Below are 21,334 nucleotides of genomic sequence, written 5' to 3'. Positions count from 1 at the left end.
ATCCTCCATGTGACCAAGGGTACATCAGACAGCCAGCAGCTTGTGGTCATGCCTCTTCCCTCTGTGTAAAGCTGAATGGATCATTTCAGAATCACAAAAGACTCAAGAACTCGGTGCTCTAACCAGCTAGGACAATTGAGGGTTTTAATTCAATTCAGCTGAATTCAAAAAACACTTATGAAGTATCTACTAATCTGAAAGGCACTGTGATAGGAGGGCAAAAACAGTCTCTTCCCTCAAACAGCTTCTGTTCTTGGTGGTGGTGGTGGAGTTGTTTTCCATCAGGTCTGACTCTTCATGACCCCACTTGGGACTTTCTTGGCAAAGACACTGGAGTGGTTTGTCATTTCCTTCTCCAGCTCATTTAACAGATTAGGAAACTGAGGCAAACAAGGTGAAGTGACTTGCCCAGGGTCACACAGCTAGTAAATGTCTGTGGCTGGATATACTCTCAGGAAGATGAGTTTTCTCATTGCAAGCCCAGTGCTATATCCCCTGCACCACCTAACTGCCCACCTGTCCCCCATCCCACACCAAAGAAAAGACTCTGGCATTGCACAAATTAGGTTTGATTTGGGGGGCTTACCTCAAAAGAGTCAGTTTCTCTCTTTGTCTAGTGGTGTCACTTGAAATTGCTCCAAGAAAATCTCCTAATATACCTAATAAATAGCTTGTATCTGTATTTCCCTAAATATGGGTAAAGGCTCTCCTTAGGTTCTATGTAAGCACTTACTTTATGATATGTGAACTAAGTACAGGATAGCTTTTATTTCAACCCACAGAAAGTACATAAGATGTATAGAATTCATAGGACCCCGTTAAACCCAGAAAACAAACAAATCACTCAAATTATCCATCAGCTTCCTTAGAAAGGGATCTGACCTGAGGCATGATATTAGGACAACCCTTTGGCATTCTGGTGAGTCACTCTTTCCTAAAAAGTCCTGTACAGTATCCCCAAGATTTATATTGCTTCCTGTGGTTTGGATTCCCTGCCAGAAGATAGACCATATGTTGGGATACTGCTGGACAAACAATCCCTGTACTGTCTAACTCTTTGCCTTTGATCTCCAAGTAGGATGTGCAAGAGCAGTAGGGCTGATTCTTTTTCTCCAAGAACATTGCATCAGGAAATTGCCTTCTTCCTCTTTCCAACTTGGGACTCTCAACCTTGGAATTACCCATGAGGCACTGCCTGAAAAATCTCCCCATTTTGGCTAGGAAGCCAGATTCTAGGATTATGTTTTTTTAGGGAATTCAAAATCCCCCTCAATCTCATCCAAATGGGAGTTGGGGTTTGGAAGTATCACGTATGAACTATTCTTTCAGGTCACATGCAATTATATGTCCACATGCTTCTGTATAAGTTATCATCATTTGGTACTGGAGATGATAAAAGGAAAAGCATCTTCCCTCTTTTCTTTCCCCTTCCCTGCCCCACCAAAATTGCTTAATCCTAAAGAAGAAAAGATGGAGTCCTGAAGAGAGTAAAGGAGACAAAGAGGCACAGAGGGCTAGAACAAGGGGGACAGGAAGAGAAAGATAGAGTGAGAAAAAGTGAGCAAGGGAGAGGAGAGAGAGAGAAAGGGGGAGAGAGAAAAAGAGAGAAAGAGAGGAGAAAGGAAGAGGACAGAGAGGAAAAAGAGAGAGAAGAGAGAGAGAAGAAAAAGAGAGAGGAGAGAAAGAGGAGTGAGAGAAGAGAGAGTGAGAGAGCAACTACTTTAACATGAATCCATCCCCAAGCTCCATTCAGCCAATCATCTGGGTTTTTTTAATTAAATTTTATTTTTTTCAATTGTCGAGAATTTGTTTTCTATCTCACTTCTTCTGCATTGAAAAAAAAAAAGAAAAACAAAGCCCTTGATATACATATGTATGTATGTATATGTATATGCACAAACAAAACAAATTCCCATCTTGGCCGTCTTATCTGGCACTGTGAGTCTACCACCTCTCTGTCAGAAGGTGAGCAGCAAGCTCCAACATCACTTCTCTCAAATCAAGTTTGATCACTGTACTGATCAGCATTCTTGAGTCTTTCAAAGTTGTTCATCTTCATGACGTTGTTGTTATACTATAAACTGTTCAGGTTTAACCTGCTTGACTGTGCCTTGTACAAGCCTTCCCAGGTTTCTCTGAAATTGTCTCTTTCATCACTTATTGCAGCACAACAGCATGCCATAACTTGTTCAGCCATTTCCCAGGGGATGGGCATCACCTTAGTTTCCAGTTCTTTGTCACCGCAAAAAGAACTGCTATAAATATTTTCCTACAGATGACATCTTTACTTCTTTCTTTCATCTCTTTGGAGCAAAGGCGTAGTGGTGGTCTCCCAGCCAATAACTTTGGCAGCGCCAATAGTGATCTGCATCTAAGCAGATTGCTAGTCAGCATGCCCACTTGCTATGAGAGGGTGCCTCTCAGATGCCTCCAAACCTGTCTGCCTGCCTTTTTTTGAGCCTCCTAAAAAATATTTATTAAGTTTATACTATGTGCCAGGAAGGCATTGGGCTAGGTTCTAGAAGTACAAAGACAAAAATGAAACAGTACTGGCCTTCAAGAAGCTTATATTCTATTGATATAGATTAGCATAACATACAATGTTACATGATAAGTGAGTTTATTAGTTAAAAAACAAAATACTCAATGGATGAGCAAAGATGGGTAGGAGTGCAAACTTAGGAAACAGTCTATTCTATTCAAAGTCTATGCTAAGCAAAGGTGATGGGGTGCATGTTCAGAGTATGGAAGATTGTCTAATCTGTCTGGAGTGTGGAGAGGAGTAATAGAAGATAAACCTGGAAAAGTGAAGTGCTGCCAGATTACAGTGATCCTTGAATCCCTGGGAAAGGAACTTGAATGTTTTTATTATCATTAAACATTATTCGTGAAGCTCTAATAATGCCCAGCTTCGGGCTCAATACGATATAGACACATCCTTTTTTTAATCACTGTCATCTAAGGCCTTTTTTCAGCCCCAGTTGTCATATAAGTACACGGTACCTACTTCACAGAGTCATTTAGGAAGGCTGATCCTGCTCTCTGGGAGGCTGCCACCTAAGAAAGATGCACTGTCCTAGATATGGAGGGAGAGGAGCTCCAAACAGTTGAATAATGAATGCTGAACAACCACTTAGTTTAGGGTGAATATTTACATCTTATATAACAGAAAGCTAAGTGGGGCAAGAGTAAATAAAAGAAGAATGATAAAAGCTTAAAATTTAGTTAGATTGGAATTGGGACCAGTAAAAGAATAACTTCACAGAATTTTAAAATAGAAGGCATCTCAGTACATAGAATGATGGAGCTGAGCAAGACCTTACAAGAGAGAAGTTGGAACACTAAGTGTCAAATTATAGGATATAAATGTAATAAAGAACTGTTGTGCCATAAGAAATGGAGATGGAAGAAGGAAGGAAGGAAAGAAAGAAGGAAGGAAAGAAGGAAGGGAGGGAGGGAAAAGGAAGGAAAGGAAAGAGAAAGGAGAAAAAAGAGAGGGAAGAAAAGAAGGAAGATAGGAAGGAAGAGACAAAAGAGAAAAGTAGAAAGGAAGAAAAAAACAAGGGAGAGAAGGAAGGAAAGAAAGAAAAAGAAAGGAAGAAGGGCAGGAAGGTAGGAATGAAGAAAGAAGAAAAAGATAAGGGAAGAAAGAAATGAAAAGGAAAGAAATAAGAAAAAAGAATAAGAGTGAAAGGAAGAAGGAAGGGAGGGAGGAGAGCAAGAAGAAGGAAGGAAAATAAAGAGAGAAAGGATGAAAAAGAGGAGGGAAGAAAGAAAAGAGGGAAGGAAGACAGAGAGAAAGGGAGAAAATAGAGAAAAGAGGAAGAAAAAAGAAGGAAGGGAGAGGAAGAAGGAAAGAAAGAAAAAAAAGGAAGGAAGGACAGGAAGGAGGAAGAGAGAAGGAGGCAAAAGAGAAGGGAAGGAAAAAAGGAAAGGAAGGAAGAAAAAAAGGAGAGAAAGACCTTTGTACTACATAAGCATAAATAAATTCTCATGTTGGCCTCATCCAAACGTGTGCTTCTTATTTTGCATATTAGTCTACCATGTCTCTGCCATAAGGTGGGTAGTCTCCTCCACCAGTCCTGTGGAATTATGGCTCATTATTACATCGTTCAGAGTTTGTAAGTCTTTCAGAATTGCCTGTTTTACAGTCTTGATGTTACACTATCAAGTCTTCTTCTGGTTCTGCTCACTTAATTCCACATCAATTCCCAGATTTCTCTGAAACCATCTCTTTCTTCATGTCTTAAAATACCGTTACATTCCAGTGCATTGGTATACCGTAATCTGTTCAAGTTGAGCCACGCTGAAATTGATGGACACCCCTTCATTTCTACTCTTCAAACATGCCATCACTGATCCTGCTCTTGTAGATTCTCTAGTATGTGCTGGACCTTGTATTCCATTGGCGTAGTTTTGGATGCAGTAGAGTCAGTGGGGGCAGCCACGTGGCACAATGGATAGAGCACCAGGCCTGGAGTTAGGAAGACCTGAGTTCAAATCGTGCCCCAGGCACTTAATAGCTATGTGACCCTGGGCAAGTCACTTAACCCTGTTTGCCTCAGTTCTTCATCTGTAAAATGAGCTGGAGAAAGAAATGGCAAATCACTCTAGTAGCTTTGCCAAGAAAACCCCCAAAAGGGACCACAAAGAGTCTGACATGACTGACATGACTGAACAACAACAGAGTCCATCCTAAATCATGATGAGGCATTGGAGAAGGACTTTAATAGAGAAATATCTGTTTTTTAGAAGTTCTATTTAAAGACTAGGCCTCTCCCTAAGAAGTCTGTATTTTGAATTGGAACTCCAGAGATTCTGAATAAACCTAGCACAAGAACTAAGTGCGTGATGATAGTAACAGCTAGCATTTCTATAGCAGATCAAGGTTTGAAAAGTCATACAAAGTCATTGCAAGCTACATAAATGTTCTCTTATTTTAACCTCACAATAACCCTGGCATGTAGGTGTTTAAATTAGTATCCCCATTTTATATGTCTGGACTCAAATTTGAACTCAGGTCCTCCTGACTTCAGGTCCTGAAATCTACCTTTCCACCTGTCTCTAACTCTAGGTACTTAACAAAGTGATAACAACTTTGACTGTTTGGATAGGCTAAATCAATCTGGAAGAGAATTTCAATTCCATTATGAAGTAAATAAAAATTAAATTTATGATAATACAATATATTATTAATTAACTAATGATTAATTAATAATATATAATGTCATAATAAAAATTTATCCTGGTCGGGTTTGGGATTTCAAACTACGAAGACAATTTTATACTAAGGCAGGTAGCACCATGGTCCACAGAGCTCTGGAAATGGAGTCGGGAAGACCTGAATTCAAATTTGGCCTCAGATACTAGTGTAACCCTGAGCAAATTATTTGACCTTTTTAAGCCTTAGTTTCCTCCTCTGTAAAGTGAAAATAAAAGTAGTACCTCCCTCCCAGGGTTGTTGTAAGGATCAAATCACGCAATATTTGTAAAGTTTATTTTGCAAAACTAAAGCACTATGCCAATACTAGTAATTATTACAAATGCGTTCTTGGTCTTTGGGGTAAGCAGACCTCAGATACTTTCAAAAATACCCATCGTGAGTAGGTCAGATAAGGCCATCTGAGTCTTTTTGCACGGATGTCCATCGAGTCGCCTCTGGGTGGAGGGTCCCAGTCTAGTCAACCTATATCGCCAATTAACTTTTCTTTAATATTTGAGGAAAAAAATCATACTTGTATATTCATGCCTCGAAAATTCAAGGAATTAGCCAGTAAAAAGCCCCAAAGTTTCAGCGATCCAAGCTCAATGGAATATGGATATGACTGTCTGGTAGGTGCAATGGATTCCTGCCACTGAACCCAAGGATTCTGACTCCAAATTCTGTGCCCTTTCCACTATAGGTCAGTCTAATTTCTAAGTGGGGAGATGAGAATTTAAGCTAGTATCCTCTCTGCTAGGTCCTGTTAACACTTCATAAGGGAGTTTGTTCTTGAAAATCCATGACCTCATGACAGGCAAGCAGCCGATAAGGAGTTGTTTAACCATAAAATGAAGCCTCACGGGATGTCACACAAGATAGAAGACATGGATGGACTGCGATCTGCAGATACCATTTTTTTTTCGCTTAACTGTACTTCTTTGTTACAAAGAAAGGCTCTACTGGGGGCTGGAGGAAGTCACTGGGAAATGGCAACAACAGCAGAAGTTATAAAAAATACCTTTGACCTAATAATTTCATTGCTGGAATTAAACCCAGATATTTTTTAAAGGAGCACTAGCTATTCACTGATTTTTATGGGGGCAGCTAGGTGGTGCAGTGAGTAGAGCACCAGCCCTGGAGTCAGGAGGACCTGAGTTCAAATCTGGCTTCATATGCTTGACACATGTACGAGCTGTGCAACCTTGGGCAAGTCACTTAACCCCAATTGCCCTGCCCCCCCCAAAAATGAAAAAACAAAGATTTTTATAGTTGCATTATTTATAATTGAAAAGAAAAAAAATGGGAGCTGTCTAAATTTTCTGCTATTGGGGAATGGTTAAATAAATGGTAGCATGCTAATATAATGGAATACTATAGTGCAAATAAGATAAACAAATATAAGGAATATAAAGGAATCTGGAAAGACCTTTAAGAAATAAATCGAAGTGTGGGGGGGGGGGGGTGAAGAGGGGAACAGAACCCAAACAGAGTACATACTAACTATAACCACATAAAGGGAAAATTGAAGGAGAATAAAGAACAAAATAGAAAGCTGGAGAAGATTTACAGAAAGCAACAAAAATAAAGCAATCGACATGTATTTATTAAGTGCCTAATAGTTGCCTATTATTTGGGCAGCTAGGCAACGCAGTTCTGGGCCTGGAATCAGGAAAACCTGAGTTCAAATCCAGTTTCTAACACTTACTACCTGTGTGACTCGGTGAAAGTCACACCCTCTGTTTGCCTCCGTTTCATAGTGGTAGCCAGCTCCCAGGGTTGAAGAGAATAATTGCGAAGCCCTATGTTCACAGTGCCTGGCACGTAGTAATTGCAATCTAAGATAGAGTCTGAGTGACGGTCGTAAAGGAAGAACACATGAAGTCAAATCCTAACTCACAGGAGATAACATGTCTACCATGTTATATTAATTATTATTATATTATAATTATATTATTAATATAATGTTATATTAATAGTAGTTAGCATTTATAGAGTTTTGAGGTTTGCAAAACACTTAACATATACTATCTCATTAACCACAACAACCCTGGGAGGTAGGGGCTGTTATTACTCCCATTTCCCAGATGGGGAAACTGAGGCAGGCAGAGATTACATGATTTGCTCACAAGCACCCAGCTAGTAAGTGTCCGAGGCAAGATTTGAACTATGCCACCTAGCCTTCTCTATTACTATATCAAAATATTCTCTACCATTTTGTTTTTACCATTCATTGGTTCCTATATATTCATCCTTTCTCCCTAACCGGATTACATGTTTTGCAGAGAAGAGGGACTAAGTCTTTTTATCCTCATCTGACTACCTAACTTAGTGCCCTATATACGGTAGTAAGTACATAAAAATACTTCATCATGAGATTGGTTGGTTTATTAGGAAACCCATTGTATTTGGGGCATTGGGAGAAGAATTTTAGGGATGATGCAATTCATGAGTAACCAATTGATACGCACTATACTACGGTTTACGCTATAGTGGTTTTTTGTTAAACTATTCTGGCAACCAGGAGACAAACGATCAATCAGATAGACTGTTCTAGAACCAGCTCACAGTGGTTTTAGACAAGTCATTTCTGCTCTCAGCCCCACTGTGCTTAAGTATAAAATAAGGGGGTTGGAATAGATTATCTCTAAAGTCCATTCCTCTCCCATTCCAACAGTGAATTCTACCAGCAAGTTTTAATTCTCCCATGTAATTTATTTATAAACTCTTCCCAGACCCTCAGCCCACTCCCCTATCATTGTCTCGGGCACTGCCATCTTTCCAGGCATCTGTTTCTCACAACCTTAAATTAAGGTCACTGTCCACTCGTCACTTTCCTTTGTTTTATGTAGCCAATCAGTTTCCATGTCTTGTCAGTTTAATGCCACATCTCTGCCATCCCTCCCTTTCTCTCTGTTCACACAAACACTACCCAAGTTCAGGTCCCCATCATCTCTTCCTGGGCGTAACTTTCCATTTGTTCTCTTGGTTCAAGCCTCGAAGGACAGTATGATCTTGATTTACCACTGGCTTCACTCTTTTGACCGGACTCCTCCATCATCATTCTTCTTGGAAACCTCTTCACCAGGAAACTCGCCATCCTTCCAGATTGCATCATCTTTGGTACTCACATCTCTGCAGAACTGTCAAACATAGATACATCCCCCGGACACTTCTGAGGGCAGTCAGAACCAGATTAAAGTATAATTAGGAAATATTTAATGAAACACAGCAAAACATAGATAATATTACATTTTAAAACTAAGTCAGCATATGCCAGCCAGGATTCCTTTTGTTAGCACACCCACCCCCCCAACCCCTTTCTATTTGACTTTGTCACTGTTGACCTACAGTACCCTCTGCTTGGAAGGCAGATCAAAGAACTCCTCCCAAAGCCTTCATTTAGAGAGGGCTCTCAGACCAACCAATTCTTAGTTTCCCACCAGCTGAACTCCTTAGATGGACTCTACCACACCCTCCCTCCACCTCCACCCCCCCCACTTGCCTTTTTCTTTTTCTTTTTGTCTTCTCCCTTAAACTATAAGCTCCTTGAGGGCAGGGGCTATCTTTCTTCTTATTATTTGCATCACCAGGCCTTAGAACAGTGCTTGACACATAGTAGGCCCTAAATATTTTTTGACTGACTGATTTAGTTCATAGGCCACCGAATTTGGAGTAAAGAAAGACTTGGGTTCAAATCCCACCTCAAATACTTATTAGTTGTTTGACCGTGGGTGAGTTACTTCTTATTGCCTCTGTTTTTCACCTGTGAAAAGAGGAGGCTGGACCAGGGTCTCTAAGGTCCTTTCCAGTTCCAAATCTGCCATGCTATCATCCTCTATGCCATCTTTCAGCCAGCTGCTAAAGAGGTGTTCCTAAAGGCATCTCTGACTATTACTCCTCTCCCCTATAAACTTCAGTGGTTCCCCATTGGCTCTTGGATAAAACAATATTTGATCTGTGTTTCACAGATCACACACAGGAGGCACTGGAGGTTCTGGACTCCAGACTCTAACAGGTTCACTCTTCATCTGGTCAGACAGTAAAGACAGCTTTGGAGGGGTTAATAATAAGCTTTGTTCTAGTCTAGTCTCCTCGGATGGTTGCTGAGAATCAATTCCTACAGTATTCCCTACTCAAGCATTTCCTAATCACCCTTCTCGGAGGAGCCGAAACTACCCCTACATCTCAAAGGGGTGTGTTGGTAAGCAAAATGGCCTTTTTTTCTTTGAGTGACTCGGTGTATTTCATTGAACCTTGCTGGGTGCTGGGCCCCAGGCCCAGAGCCCTATTAGGTGTGGAACCTACGTGGGTGCAGATTGGTGACTGGGGTGGACCTAGGATGGGGCCTGCTAGGGGGAGGTGTTGACTCCAGAGCCATGCCCTATTGGGTGTTGACTTAATCTATGTGGATGTGAGCCTCCCAGGGTCCTGGGGGGAGGGGCCAACTCAAGAACCAATCACCAGAGCCTGGGCTGTGGTCATTCAGATGACACTTGATGATGTCAAAAACTCTATAAGAGGAGAGAAGACAGCTTGAAGATCCCTTTTCCGTTGGAGCAGCAGTGGTGGCAAGCATGACTCTGGGCCAGCCCTTGTTCTGAGCTCCCGGGCTGAACCTAGATGTTGGTAACTATGAATTGTATTGGGTCCGTTTGTTGATATTTGTAATTTGTTTGTATTTGTTCTGAAGTTCAGGATGCTGGCTTTTTCCCCTGAACTAACTGAATGCTGTCTGTATGCTGGATTAAAGTAAGCTTGTCAATCCCTTTACCTTGCTTTCCTTGGTTAAGCAGATCAAAAGAACCTGTGCTTTCCCGGCGTGCCGTCAGCTTTCTGGGTGCTGGCTGTGGGTGGATCTTACACCCCCACAGAAGCTGCTAGCTGGATTGTTAAAGCAAGGGATCAATCAAGACTCCCCTAAATTCCCTCAAGCCTCAACACGGGCTGGTTGAGGCAGGTACATGCATTCCTCTATATATCACTCATGGCTTCCCCAACTCATTAACCAGTGCCCTCCTGTCCTATAGGGCAACAGAGAAAGAAGGCATCTTACCAACATTAAGCTCACAAGTTAACTTTAGCAATATTGTCATTCTGCGCAAGCTTGGTAAATATCAATTATGTCACTCCCATACCTCACAGCCCAGCCTTAGTAGGACTGTCTGTCACTATAATTCTAAGAATTATTATCTAGGATCTTTGAGACTATTCTGGGAGTTATTATCTGACACCTGGAAACGAGACATTGCCATGGCCAATGAGAAAACAAACTCTAAAACGATAACAAAAATCCTCCTTACTGACAATCTGCATCTCATCCTTTTTTTATTTGTTTTTTATGTTTTATAATCACGTCTAACCTAGTACATTGTAAGTAATGGTGCGTTATATTAATGTAAATTATTGTGAATAAGTATTTATATAAATAAGTACACAATTTGGGGTGGGTGGGGTGTTCTAAAAATTTTTTTACTTCTGGGGAGCCCATTTCAAAGGATCGTGATAGCATCTGATCTGGGAGAAAGCCCCGCCCCTGTCATGCCGAAGGGTGACCGCCAGGGCGCACCAGAGCGCCTCCTCGTCTCCCCCTCCTCTCCCGGAACCGGACTGAGGCCGGAACGTTTGTGCAGAGCTCCAGAGCCGGAAGCCCTCTTCTAAAAGCTCAACCCCGACAGGAAGTCAGGGTCGGTGGGAAGAAACGCGGCGATTTCAACATGAGCTTCCCAAGCATCCTGCGTCTGTTCCCGGGAGGTAAGAAGGCCCCAAGCTAGTGGCCCCAAGCCTGTGTCCGTCCTGTCCAGGCACGTCTGGGCCCCGCCGGCAGAGCGAGCGGGAGGGGGGAGGGGGGAGGAGTGTATCCCGCTCCCCTCCCCCAGGCCTTGACAGCTCGTGCCTCGTTCGGACGCCCCCCTCCCCCTCCTCTCTATCCCTTGTCTACCCGCCTCCGTCCCCTCCCCCTCCCTTCCTGTCTTTCACCTGTCCTTTTCCTCCTCCCCCTTCTTCTACCTACCCTTCCCCCTCACTTATCTTCCACCGCCTCTTCCCCTCCCCCCCCATAACACAGAGTGTTTGCAGGCCCCCTTTTTTTTTCTTAAAACATTTCACCTTATTTTAAGCCCTCTTTTCCTTTTAAATTTTGAGTTCCAGATCCGCCCCCTCCTTTCCCCCCTCCCCCCGTGAGCAGGTAGGCAATCTATCAGTTATACGCGAAATCATGTAAAACGTTTCCGTAGCATGTATTTTTATATATTATATATTCTGTATTATATTTAAAAATAAAGTGAGAAAATTATACTTCAGTTTGCAGAGTTCATCAGTTCTTTCTCTGGAAGCGGGTGCCACTTTTTTCATCATAAGCCCTTTGGAATTGACTCGGGTCATTTTATTGATCAGAGTAACCGAGTCTTTCCTCGTGGATCGTCATTACAGCACTGCTGTTACTGTGCACAAAGATCTCCCTCTTCTCACTTGGCTTTGCGTCAGTTCTTACAGCCCTTGCTGTGTTTTTCTTGTTGGGTTTGGTTCCAGTTAGCATTTTTCTTTGAGGCTTTTTATGTGGCTGTCTCCTTCCCTACCCCCATAATAGCTTGTTATAGTCAAAGTCTTGGTTGTTTGCTTATTTGCCTACTTTTCCAGCCTGTTTTTTTTTTTTTTACTTTGAACTTTATGTTAAAGTTGGGCTCTGATCCCCCTGGGGTGGGGAGACCCTGTGCCAAGAAGCTTTAGACTTTTTCATGCTGGTGTTTTCACGGCTAGCTCTGGGGGTCTGTAAGTTTGTGGTGCTTCCACGGTGGTGTGATCCAGGGAAAGGAGTGATTTGTGCTCTAGTCTTCACCCAGGAAAGAAAGGCCTCTGGTCCCCTGCAGCCAAAAGCGCTGGTGATCCTCACTGCTTTGTAACAGAGACTAGAGCCCCTGGTCACCTGTAACCAACCTCCAGTGCTCCTCTGTACCAGGAACTGGGACCCAGAACTGCCTATGGGCAATAGAGTTGTGCCCAGTGCCAGCAAAGAGTCCCAAGAATCTCTTTCTGACCAGTTGTCTGACCCCCTCACCATCTTGGGGCGGAGAGCTCCCAAAGCTGCTGCTGCTACCGCTGTTGCCACTGCCACGGGTCTGAACACCAGACAGGCCTCCACCTGAATGCCACAGCCTTTAAGTTTTCTTAGGCCTGAAAAATGTCTTACTCCAACCTTTTGTTGGCTCTGCCACTCCAAAATTTGATTTGAGGTGTTATTTCTAGTCCTTTAGAGGGGAATATTGGGCAAGTTCAGGTGGGGGGCTGCCTCTAATTGGCTCTCTTGGCTCCACCGCCTCTGCAAGCCCTTTCTGCAAACCTGTCTAGTCTAAGGTTGTTTTGCATTGAGCATGAAGATCTTTAGAGGAAATGAAATTTAACTTTATGGATCCCTCCCCGCCTCTCCCCCAGATATGCAAAACTAGATACATTTAACTGTATACATAGGAAATAAAACTTGGGACCTATACCTAGTAAGAAAGGAGAGAGGGATTTGTTACAGGGGACCACATATCACAGTTTTGTCTGGTGGCAAGAGTGCTGGGTCTGATTATGAGGGCTTGGGTTCAAATTCTGGCCCTACCATTTATGACCTTACTGCTGGGTGACTTTGGGCAAGTTCCTGAACTTTTCTGGGATCTGATTTCCTCCTAGGTAAAGTGAGGGAGTTGAGTCAGCTTAGTAGCTCTTAAGCTTTGTGTGTGTCAGGTACCCCTGTGGCAATCTGGTGGAACCTACAAGACCCCTTCTCAGAATCATAGTTTAAGTACATAAAATAAAATACATGAGATTACAAAGGAAATAATTTATATTGAAGTATGGCTCAGAATATTTAAAAAAAAAACTAAGTTCATAGGCCTTGAGTTAAGAACTCCTGGACGTGATGAACTCTTAAATCCTTTCAGCTTTAAATATATGATCCTGTGATTCCAATTAACTACATGACCCTTTTTTTTTTCCATTTTAGGAAAATGGAAATATTTTCAGGTTTCAATGTGTCCATCTCTGTACCAACCTCTTCTGTCCTGCTGTCAGAGGAAACCCATAGCAGCAGTGAAGAAAACAGACTTTGTTTCAGTCACGTCGGAGGAGAACTTAAAGGACACTGGAAAAAGTTTGGAAAGCCTCTACTCTTCTGAAGAGAAATCATCGATTTTGCAGGTGCTCAACACAGCATCTGTGAATGAACTTGCCGCTTTCACATTTCTTCGAGGAAGGAAGTCTGTCAACATTGTAAAGCACAGGGAAAAGCATGGGCCTTTCCAAGATTTAGAGAGCTTAATGGAAGTGCCCTTGTTTCAGTATAAAACTACAGTGAAAGTGTGTGACTCGATTCTACAGCCAGTATTGGAAACTAAAAAAAAAAGGAAAAGAACACCAGAAAACTGGTCATTAGGAAAGGTTATCAAACCAAGAATAGACAAAAAGAAGCTTAAGGTATGCCTTTTTCTTAAAATCTGTCTTACCTATTCTGTGTAAATCAATGTCCTAGGCACTGTGTGATAAAAAGATATTGTTCCTGTCCTCAAGAGCTTCTGATCTATTTGAAGGTACAAGACCCATACATATACACTTAATATATACCCATAAAATATTCATCAGCAATATATGCTGAGTATTAAGAAACTAAGTGTCATCAATGAGCCAGGATCAAAGAAGACAATGAGAAAACTGTGGGCTTAATTGAGGAAAGTTTCCTTGATCTTGAAGAATGAGCAAGATTTGGAAAGGAGGAGAGGGATAAAAATAGCTTGTTTGAGGAATGGCAAATCGAGGAATCAAAGAATTATGGCTGAAACAAAGTGGTGAGGTATGTGAGGGAGGTGGTGAGAAACTAAGTTATTAGCTAAGGTACATTGGGGCCAGATTTCAGAGTATGGAATGATGCTAAAAGGATAAAAGAAGAAAATTAAATAGTCCCTGCCCTCAAGGAGCTTATACTCTAATACAGGAAATACAACATAGGATCATAGATTTAGAGCTAGAAGGGGCTTTAGAAGCCAAACTTTTCATGTTACAGATGAGGAAATAGGCCTAGAGAGGAGGTAACTTATGCAAAGTCACGTTTGTGTATAGAAAATTAAATATACATAAAGCATTTAATTTCTAGGGGAGAGGGCATTAGCAAATGTTGAAATCAGATAGGCTTCTGTAGGAGGTGTCACTTTAACTGATAGCTAGGGATTCTAAAAGGCAGAGGTGAGAAAGGCACGGACAACAGCCCTGGCTGTTTTAGAGATAGGCAATGGACTGTTTTATACAGGCAGTGGTGAACAGGCCAGTTTGGTGGAAATAGAAAGTGTAGGCCAGAGCTACTTTGGGAAGGTCAAGCAGTTGAACATGATCCAGCAGGCAAGACATTAAACAATCACTGGAAGAGGAACCATTAGGGAGTGATTTATACCAGTGGTGCCCAGCTTGATGGCTGTGCAGTTACTACACAGGGTCTGCAGATCTGTGCATGTTAATCCATGTCCTGTTTATCTGTATCACCAACAAAACATGCAGCCTGACTTGCCAGAATAAGCCCACTTACTTTTCTGTAGACTGAATGTCTTGCACATTTTTGTATATGGTTTTCAAATATAGATAAATATAGTTGTAACTAATAAAAATACAAATTCATGTAAGTGCTTCTTTTTGTTTTTCTCTGTCTTCTTAATCACTGGCTACTTATTGGTGAGGACAACTGCCATCACCTAATGGCCCGTGAAATGTTTTGATGTTAAAGAGGTTCTGACCAACACCTAAAACCTGTTAGAAAAAAAATGAGAAAAGCAGTTTTTCTTTTCCAGCACATTTGAAGAATGTCTTTTGTTTCTTAGTAGGACTTTTGTATTGTTCCCAAAGCAAGACTTAATTCTGTTGCTTCCTACAAATTCAAAAATTGGTTTCCATCTTTTATTTCTGAATACAATTCCCTGGCTTACTACAGTGAAATGAAAGGGTTTGGAGGATGTCAGCCTTGTGGTTTTCAGTAGCATCTCTCCAGGCAAAGCATGACCATATCCTAACGCTCATATTGTGGTGCTCTTCAAGCCTTAAAAATGTTGTGATTGCTTCCTCTTATGCTTGGTATATTACCCATATTATTTGTGGGTAACAGAAGACTAGGCGCTCGAAGAGCGACCAGGTATGCCATCTGTGTAAAGGGAATCTTTTACAATGCTTACACTCTCCAAGGATGTTAGCAGTTGAACCATATTTTTTATTTGTTTTAGGCAGCTAATAGTATTGTGTCTATTGTTTTTGGCAAAGAAAAAATTGCGTGGACTCATCTTGACAGCAAACTAATGGTTCTTGGCTGGCAACAAGGAAATAACTTTAAACTGATGAAAGAAACCTCCGTGCCATCTGCGTATCTAGAAACAGTGAGTAAGCTGTCCTTCCCACTGTCTCCCAAAGCTCCCAAAGCCCTTTGTGCATCTTAATCTGTGTCCTCGTACTGTAGGGAAGAGTAGGACAAAGAGAAATGTGGTCCAGTTCTTAGACCCCATCTGTTCTTTTTGTATTTGTTTTCAGCTGGGTCCCGCTGATCTTCCATCCCATTGGATCTTCATGTACAGCTGTCTCTAGAAATAGCATTTCTACAATTGAGTAGGATTAAAGTTTTATGAGTGGGCACTGGGAAAAATAGTACTAAGTTATAGTATTGTAAGTTTTTCAAAACATCACCACCATCTTACATAACGATAATCAACATTTATACAAGATTTTAAGGTGTGCCAGGCTCTTTACGTACATTATCTTGTCTGACACTCACACCGCCTGGTGATGGTAGTAGCTGCAGTTAAGGGGAATTGACTTGCCTATAGTCACACAGGGTCAGAGGAGAGATAGTCACCTAGTCCTAGATCTTCCTGACTCCAAAGCAGGCCTCCATGCTTTCATCTAAGGCTCACATTGACTGGAGGAGGTAGACGGGATAGATCTTACTTTTTGGCTGTTTATGTCACCATTAGAGACAAGTGACATTGCCTGTACGTCAACAGCTGGAAAACCTAGAATTAGGACCCAGGTCTCCTGAGTTTTGTCCCATGTTTCTTATTTAAAGAAAAAGAAAGAAATTAGGAGAACATGGAAAATTCTACCTGTTAGAACTGTGGATAAAGGAAGAATTTATAGCCAAACAAGAGATATAGAGGATCAAGGAAAGTAAGATAGATCATTTTTATTACATTCAATTAATAAGTTTTTGTACAAACAAAACCAGGGCAGCCAAGATTAGAAGGAAGGCAAGGCACTGGGGGGAAAAATTTTTTGCAGCAATTTCTCTTACAAAGGCCTCATTTTTCTAATATATAAGGAACTGAGTCAAATTGAGAAAAATATGAGTCATTCCCCAATTGGTAAATGGTCAAAGAATATGAACAGTCAGTTTTCAGAAGAAGAAGTTAAAATTATCAATAATCACATAAAAATCTGCTCTAAGTCACTATTAATTAGAGAAAGGCAAATTAAAACAACTCAGGTACCACCTCACATCTACTAGCAAGGTTAATGAGACAAAAAAGGGAAATGATAAATGGTGAAGGGAATGTGGAAGAGTAGGAATGCTAATTCACTGTTGGTAGGGTTGTGAACTGATCTAACCCTCCTAGATAACAATTTGGAGCTATGCCCAAAGGGCTATAAAACTGCATATCCTTTGACTCAGCAATACCACTACTAGGTCTATACCCCAAAGAGATCAAAGAAAAAGAAGAGGAGCTATGTGGACAAAAATATTTCTAGCAGCTCTTTTTGTGGTGACAAAGCATTGGAAATTGAGGGGATACTCATCATAATAGAATGCTATCAGAAAAACCTGGGAAGATGTATGTGAACTGATACAAAGTGAAGTGAGCATAACATTGTAACAGTAACAGCAATATTGTAACGATAATCAACTGTGAAAGAATTAGCTACTCTGATCAATACAATGACCCAAGACTTAGGATTTAGGATGAAAAATACTAGCAACATCCAGAGAAAAATTGATGGATCTGAGTGCAGATTGAAGTGGATCTTTTTCCACTTTATTTTTCTTGCCTTTTTTTGGCAACTTGGCTAACATGGAAATATGTTTTGCATGATAACACGTTTCTTGCCTTCTTAGTGAGTAGGAAAGGATGGGAGGGAGAGAGAAAATTCAGAACTCAGAATTTAAAAAAAAAAAAAAGAAAATTCAATACATTTATTAAAAGAAAAAGGAAGAAAAGCAAATTCAGCAAATGTTGATTTGAAAACCTCATGTGGTAAATAGCCATTTTAGAGTGCTTCAGGAACCATGATCATCTTGCTAAGTTGACATCCATTCATGAGCTGACTGAACCCAGAGACTTGCCCAAACTTTTTCCAGTTGGTTAGTGATAGAGCCAAGACTAGGGTGGCCCCGGCTCCTGGCTCCCATGTAACTGTTTTCCCATTATAAACCCACTTAAAAAATGTTAGTCCCTGTTGATTGTAAAAATAACCATTTCTAGCGTCAACTCTGAATAAAAATCCGATTTGAAAAAAGAACACAGATTAATGCAAACAATACTGAAGGATAATCTAGTTTTTCTGTATCAAATATATATAGCTACTAAAAGTCAGGGTAAGAATGTTTAAATAGTTTTGTTGTTTGACGTATCAAGGGGGAAAAAGCGACTCACCAATAACTTGACTTCTCTGTGACTCTTCTTTGCTTTTAGATTTCTTCAGTAGTTTCGGAAATCCCTGCAGCAGATTTCTATATTTTGGAAAAAAGAACATTTTCTCTTCAGCAGACGGCTTTGTTTTCAGTTGCATTACACTTCCATATCGTGGAGGCCATGCTGTATTCCTTGTTAAACAAAACGTTTGCTCAAGATGGCCACCATCGGGTGTTGAGCATGAGCCGGAACGTGGTAGGGAAACACTTTGATTTGATGCTTGGAAACATGCGGACTAGCGGCATGGCTGTGGTCCAGCAGTTTCTCTCAGACTCTACACTGAAAGCAGAATCCCGGGTGTCCTTTCCACCTGAGAGTGTGGTACGCTACAGAAGCATGATGGAGACTGACGGAAGAGAAAGAAAGGAAGAATTGTGGGATTCCCTGCTGCAAGCAGTGGCTTTTTATGAACTCTTGGTGTTCAGCCCTCATTCATAAAGCTTTTCCTGGGTGCAAGATGGCACAGGGCAGAGGCTCTTAAACCTTCTCCTGCTCACAGCATAGTGTAGTGGAGAGAGCACTGGACTTGGAGTCTGAAATCTCTGAGTTCAAGTCCTGCTATGTACGCTTTTTCTCCATGTGAGCCTGGGCAAGTTACCTCAGCTTCCCTATCTGTAAAACCAGGGGGCTGGACTCCATGGCCTCTAATTCTAAGCCCTTCTACCTCTAAATCGATGGCCTTCTCTCAGCACACTGGCCACTTAAGTTGGCAACAAGAAACATTTCTGAACCCGGGCCTTAGGATTCCCCTCCTCTCCCACCCATCAGTCCTCCATCGGCCTGTCACCCTCTTCTTTATTTTTTCAGGACTGGATGTAGAAGAGGTGCCTTTGCGTCCGCCTCTGTGGAAAGGGATAACACCCAACTTGGAAGGCTTTGGGTGGAGGCAAGGGGTCTGCAAGCTGCCTGGCAGAAACTCATGGCCCCCTGCTTTGAGAACCAGCAGATATGATCTCTGTTCGAGCCCCAGTTCTCCCAGCTGGGTGATCTTGAGCAGTTCAGAGTAACTTCAATGGCCTCAGGTTAGGGCCAGGATCTTGTCTATGTTGAGAGAAGAAAAAGGCATATGAGGATCTCCAGGCCTGCCCTGTCAGATTGCAGCTCAGGGAACTGAGATCTAGACAGCTGAGGTGACATTTGATACCAGGTCATCCAAATCTAGTACATCTAGTCTTTTTTCCCCTATTCCACACTGACCCCAGAAAACTGGCTCATTTGTAAAATGACAGTGGGTTGGACTCGATCATCTCTAAAGGCCTTTCCAGGAGTAACATTAAGATTCTCAATTATCATCAACTCTTACTAGCAGCATTTCTAAAATTGTGCAACTTAATCACCTTTTGATTTTTCATGTCAAAGCTTGGGAGAATGTGATAAGCTGAAACTGGGACTTTTAGATATCTGGATGGCTTGTACTTTTGTAGCAATCAGCTAAAAAATGTCATCAGTTTTTAGAATGCCTGCTAGGAGGTCGGTGCTAGAGTTACTGAGGTGCCTGCCAGCTCTCCTCCCCCTCCTGCCCTCTCAGGTAATGGTGCCAGAACAGTGAGAAACAGACCATATCACCATCCCCCTTGAAAGCTGTGCCATAGATATTACACTACAGTTTGGCAAATGAAATGTATTCCCATTTAATGTTTGTGATTCTCCAGGAAATATTGGAATAATAAAAGCTCTTTTACTCTAGCGACAAGGCCTATTATGTTTTAATTATGTTTTCTTTTGTCTTTTTTAAGGTTTTTGGTTCTTAAAAAGCCTTTACAACCTAGTCCATTTCTGCTTTTTTGGTCTTATACTTTATTCCCTCTGTGGCTTCTGTGATAGGACACCACTAGACTCCCTGCTGTTGTTAATAGGAAGCTGTCCTTGAAGGAAAACCTGAATTTAAGTCTCCTCCTTTGGGTTGTAAGACCCTCATCAAATCAGTTAACCTCTCCTTGTTCTAAGCCAGAGGTGTCAAAAAGCCTGCTGGCACAAAACAAGATTAAAAGGGAATTGGGACATATTTAACAAAACAAAAATGCAATAAAACATGGGTCCTAATATGTGATTTTCTAGGTCAGTATGCTGCCACAGGGATCCTTATGTATGGTTGGCTGTTTCCATCTGAGTTTGATACTACTCCTCTAAAACTGAGTTGCAGAGAAGGTTCTGACATATACTGGTAGTGAGAATTTCCTCACCTCGGAGTTCCCTGTCTCTGAAACCATAGATCCAGCTCCTGTCCCCAGTACCTTCTATGGGAGGCTCTCTGGAGAGGTGTGCAGAGTGGAGAAAGGGGTACAGTGGGAATCAAAAGCTATCATTAAAAGTCTATCTCAATTTAAAACTGTTCAGAAAGGCCTTTTTCTGATCAATAGCATCCTTCCAGTATAGTCCTACTACTGGAGTCCCTGGGGAGAAATATGAACAATTGACAGCCTTGTTGGCAGCTGACATATTGTTCTACAAATAGCATACTGGTGAACTACTTGCAGTTTTGTTTCTTTTGAGAGTATGGTGTTTCAGCCTTATAGGCTCACTAGGAATAAGTATAATTTTGTTTTCTAAGCCTGGGTCCCCTAGGCTGGAAGTGCCAGGACTACTCAGTCTTGATCTCCATTGCCAACAATGCAGGGATTCTGACCTACTGATATCCAACCTGGGCTGGTTTACCCCTTCTTTAGGCAACCTGACACATACACCCCCCACCGCCACACATATACACTGTCAATGAATTAGTCAATAAATATCTAGTACCTACTGTGTGCCACTGTGCATTGACATGTTAATGCAAACTTAGTGTGGTCCAGTCCACTGTGGCCCAGAACTCCTGAGCTCTAGAGATCCAGCAGCCTCAGCCTGCAGGCATGCACCTCCTTTGGAGCTAAGGCCCTGTCTCCTCAGTCTTCCAGGTTACTGAAGACCCAGAAAAGAGTTCTCACCATCAAAGTCCCTGGCACTGCAAGGTAAGGTTTCATCAATCCAAGTAATGTTTTAAAAAAATAAGCACTGCTTTCACAACATGACTAATGTGGAACTATGTTTAATATGATTGTATGTGCATAGCCTATATCAGCATACTGTCTTGAGGAGGGGGAAAAATCAGAACTTAAAACCTTATAAAAGTGAATGTTGAAAACTAGAAATAAATAAATTTAATATTAATAATTAATATTAAATAAATAAAAAGCACTGACCAGCCTTATTTGCCATTGATACACTCACCAAACTGGATTGCTTTTCAGCTCCACTATCAGGCCTTGCTGCTCCATCTTCAGAACCATTGGTATTCTCCATCTGCATTGAAAAAAGCCTCCTATATGTTTTACTTCTCCCCATTAGACTATAAGCACCTTGAGGACAGGAACCAGCTCTTTTCTGTTGGTATACCAAGCCCTTGACACAGTGCTTCCAAGAGTGAGCCTTAACATGTTTTTACACATTCATTCATTCATTC

At 41.5% G+C, this 21,334-nt stretch overlaps 1 protein-coding gene across 1 annotated transcript; it reads left to right on the top strand.

The window, feature by feature from the left end:
- Positions 1-10,865: 10,865 nt before the first annotated feature.
- TEFM (transcription elongation factor, mitochondrial) lies at positions 10,866-19,585 on the top strand. Its single transcript, XM_036765937.1, has 4 exons — positions 10,866-10,954; positions 13,188-13,657; positions 15,442-15,591; positions 17,896-19,585. The coding sequence occupies exons 1-4, from the start codon at positions 10,918-10,920 to the stop codon at positions 18,331-18,333; spliced, it is 1,095 nt and encodes a 364-aa protein (XP_036621832.1). The 5' UTR covers positions 10,866-10,917; the 3' UTR covers positions 18,334-19,585.
- Positions 19,586-21,334: the final 1,749 nt, after the last annotated feature.

Source organism: Trichosurus vulpecula, chromosome 7 (assembly GCF_011100635.1).
Source record: "Trichosurus vulpecula isolate mTriVul1 chromosome 7, mTriVul1.pri, whole genome shotgun sequence".
Lineage (NCBI taxonomy): Eukaryota > Metazoa > Chordata > Mammalia > Diprotodontia > Phalangeridae > Trichosurus > Trichosurus vulpecula.
The sequence above is the reverse complement of the archived record's forward strand: the minus strand, read 5'-3'. Positions and strand labels throughout refer to the sequence as shown.

Bases quoted from the DNA above. Each gene is read 5' to 3' on its own strand.
- TEFM (XM_036765937.1), top strand. From the start codon at position 10,918: ATGAGCTTCCCAAGCATCCTGCGTCTGTTCCCGGGAG. The intron at 13,658-15,441 runs GTATGCCTTTTT...TATTTGTTTTAG, and splicing joins TAGACAAAAAGAAGCTTAAG to GCAGCTAATAGTATTGTGTC. The intron at 15,592-17,895 runs GTGAGTAAGCTG...CTTTGCTTTTAG, and splicing joins CATCTGCGTATCTAGAAACA to ATTTCTTCAGTAGTTTCGGA.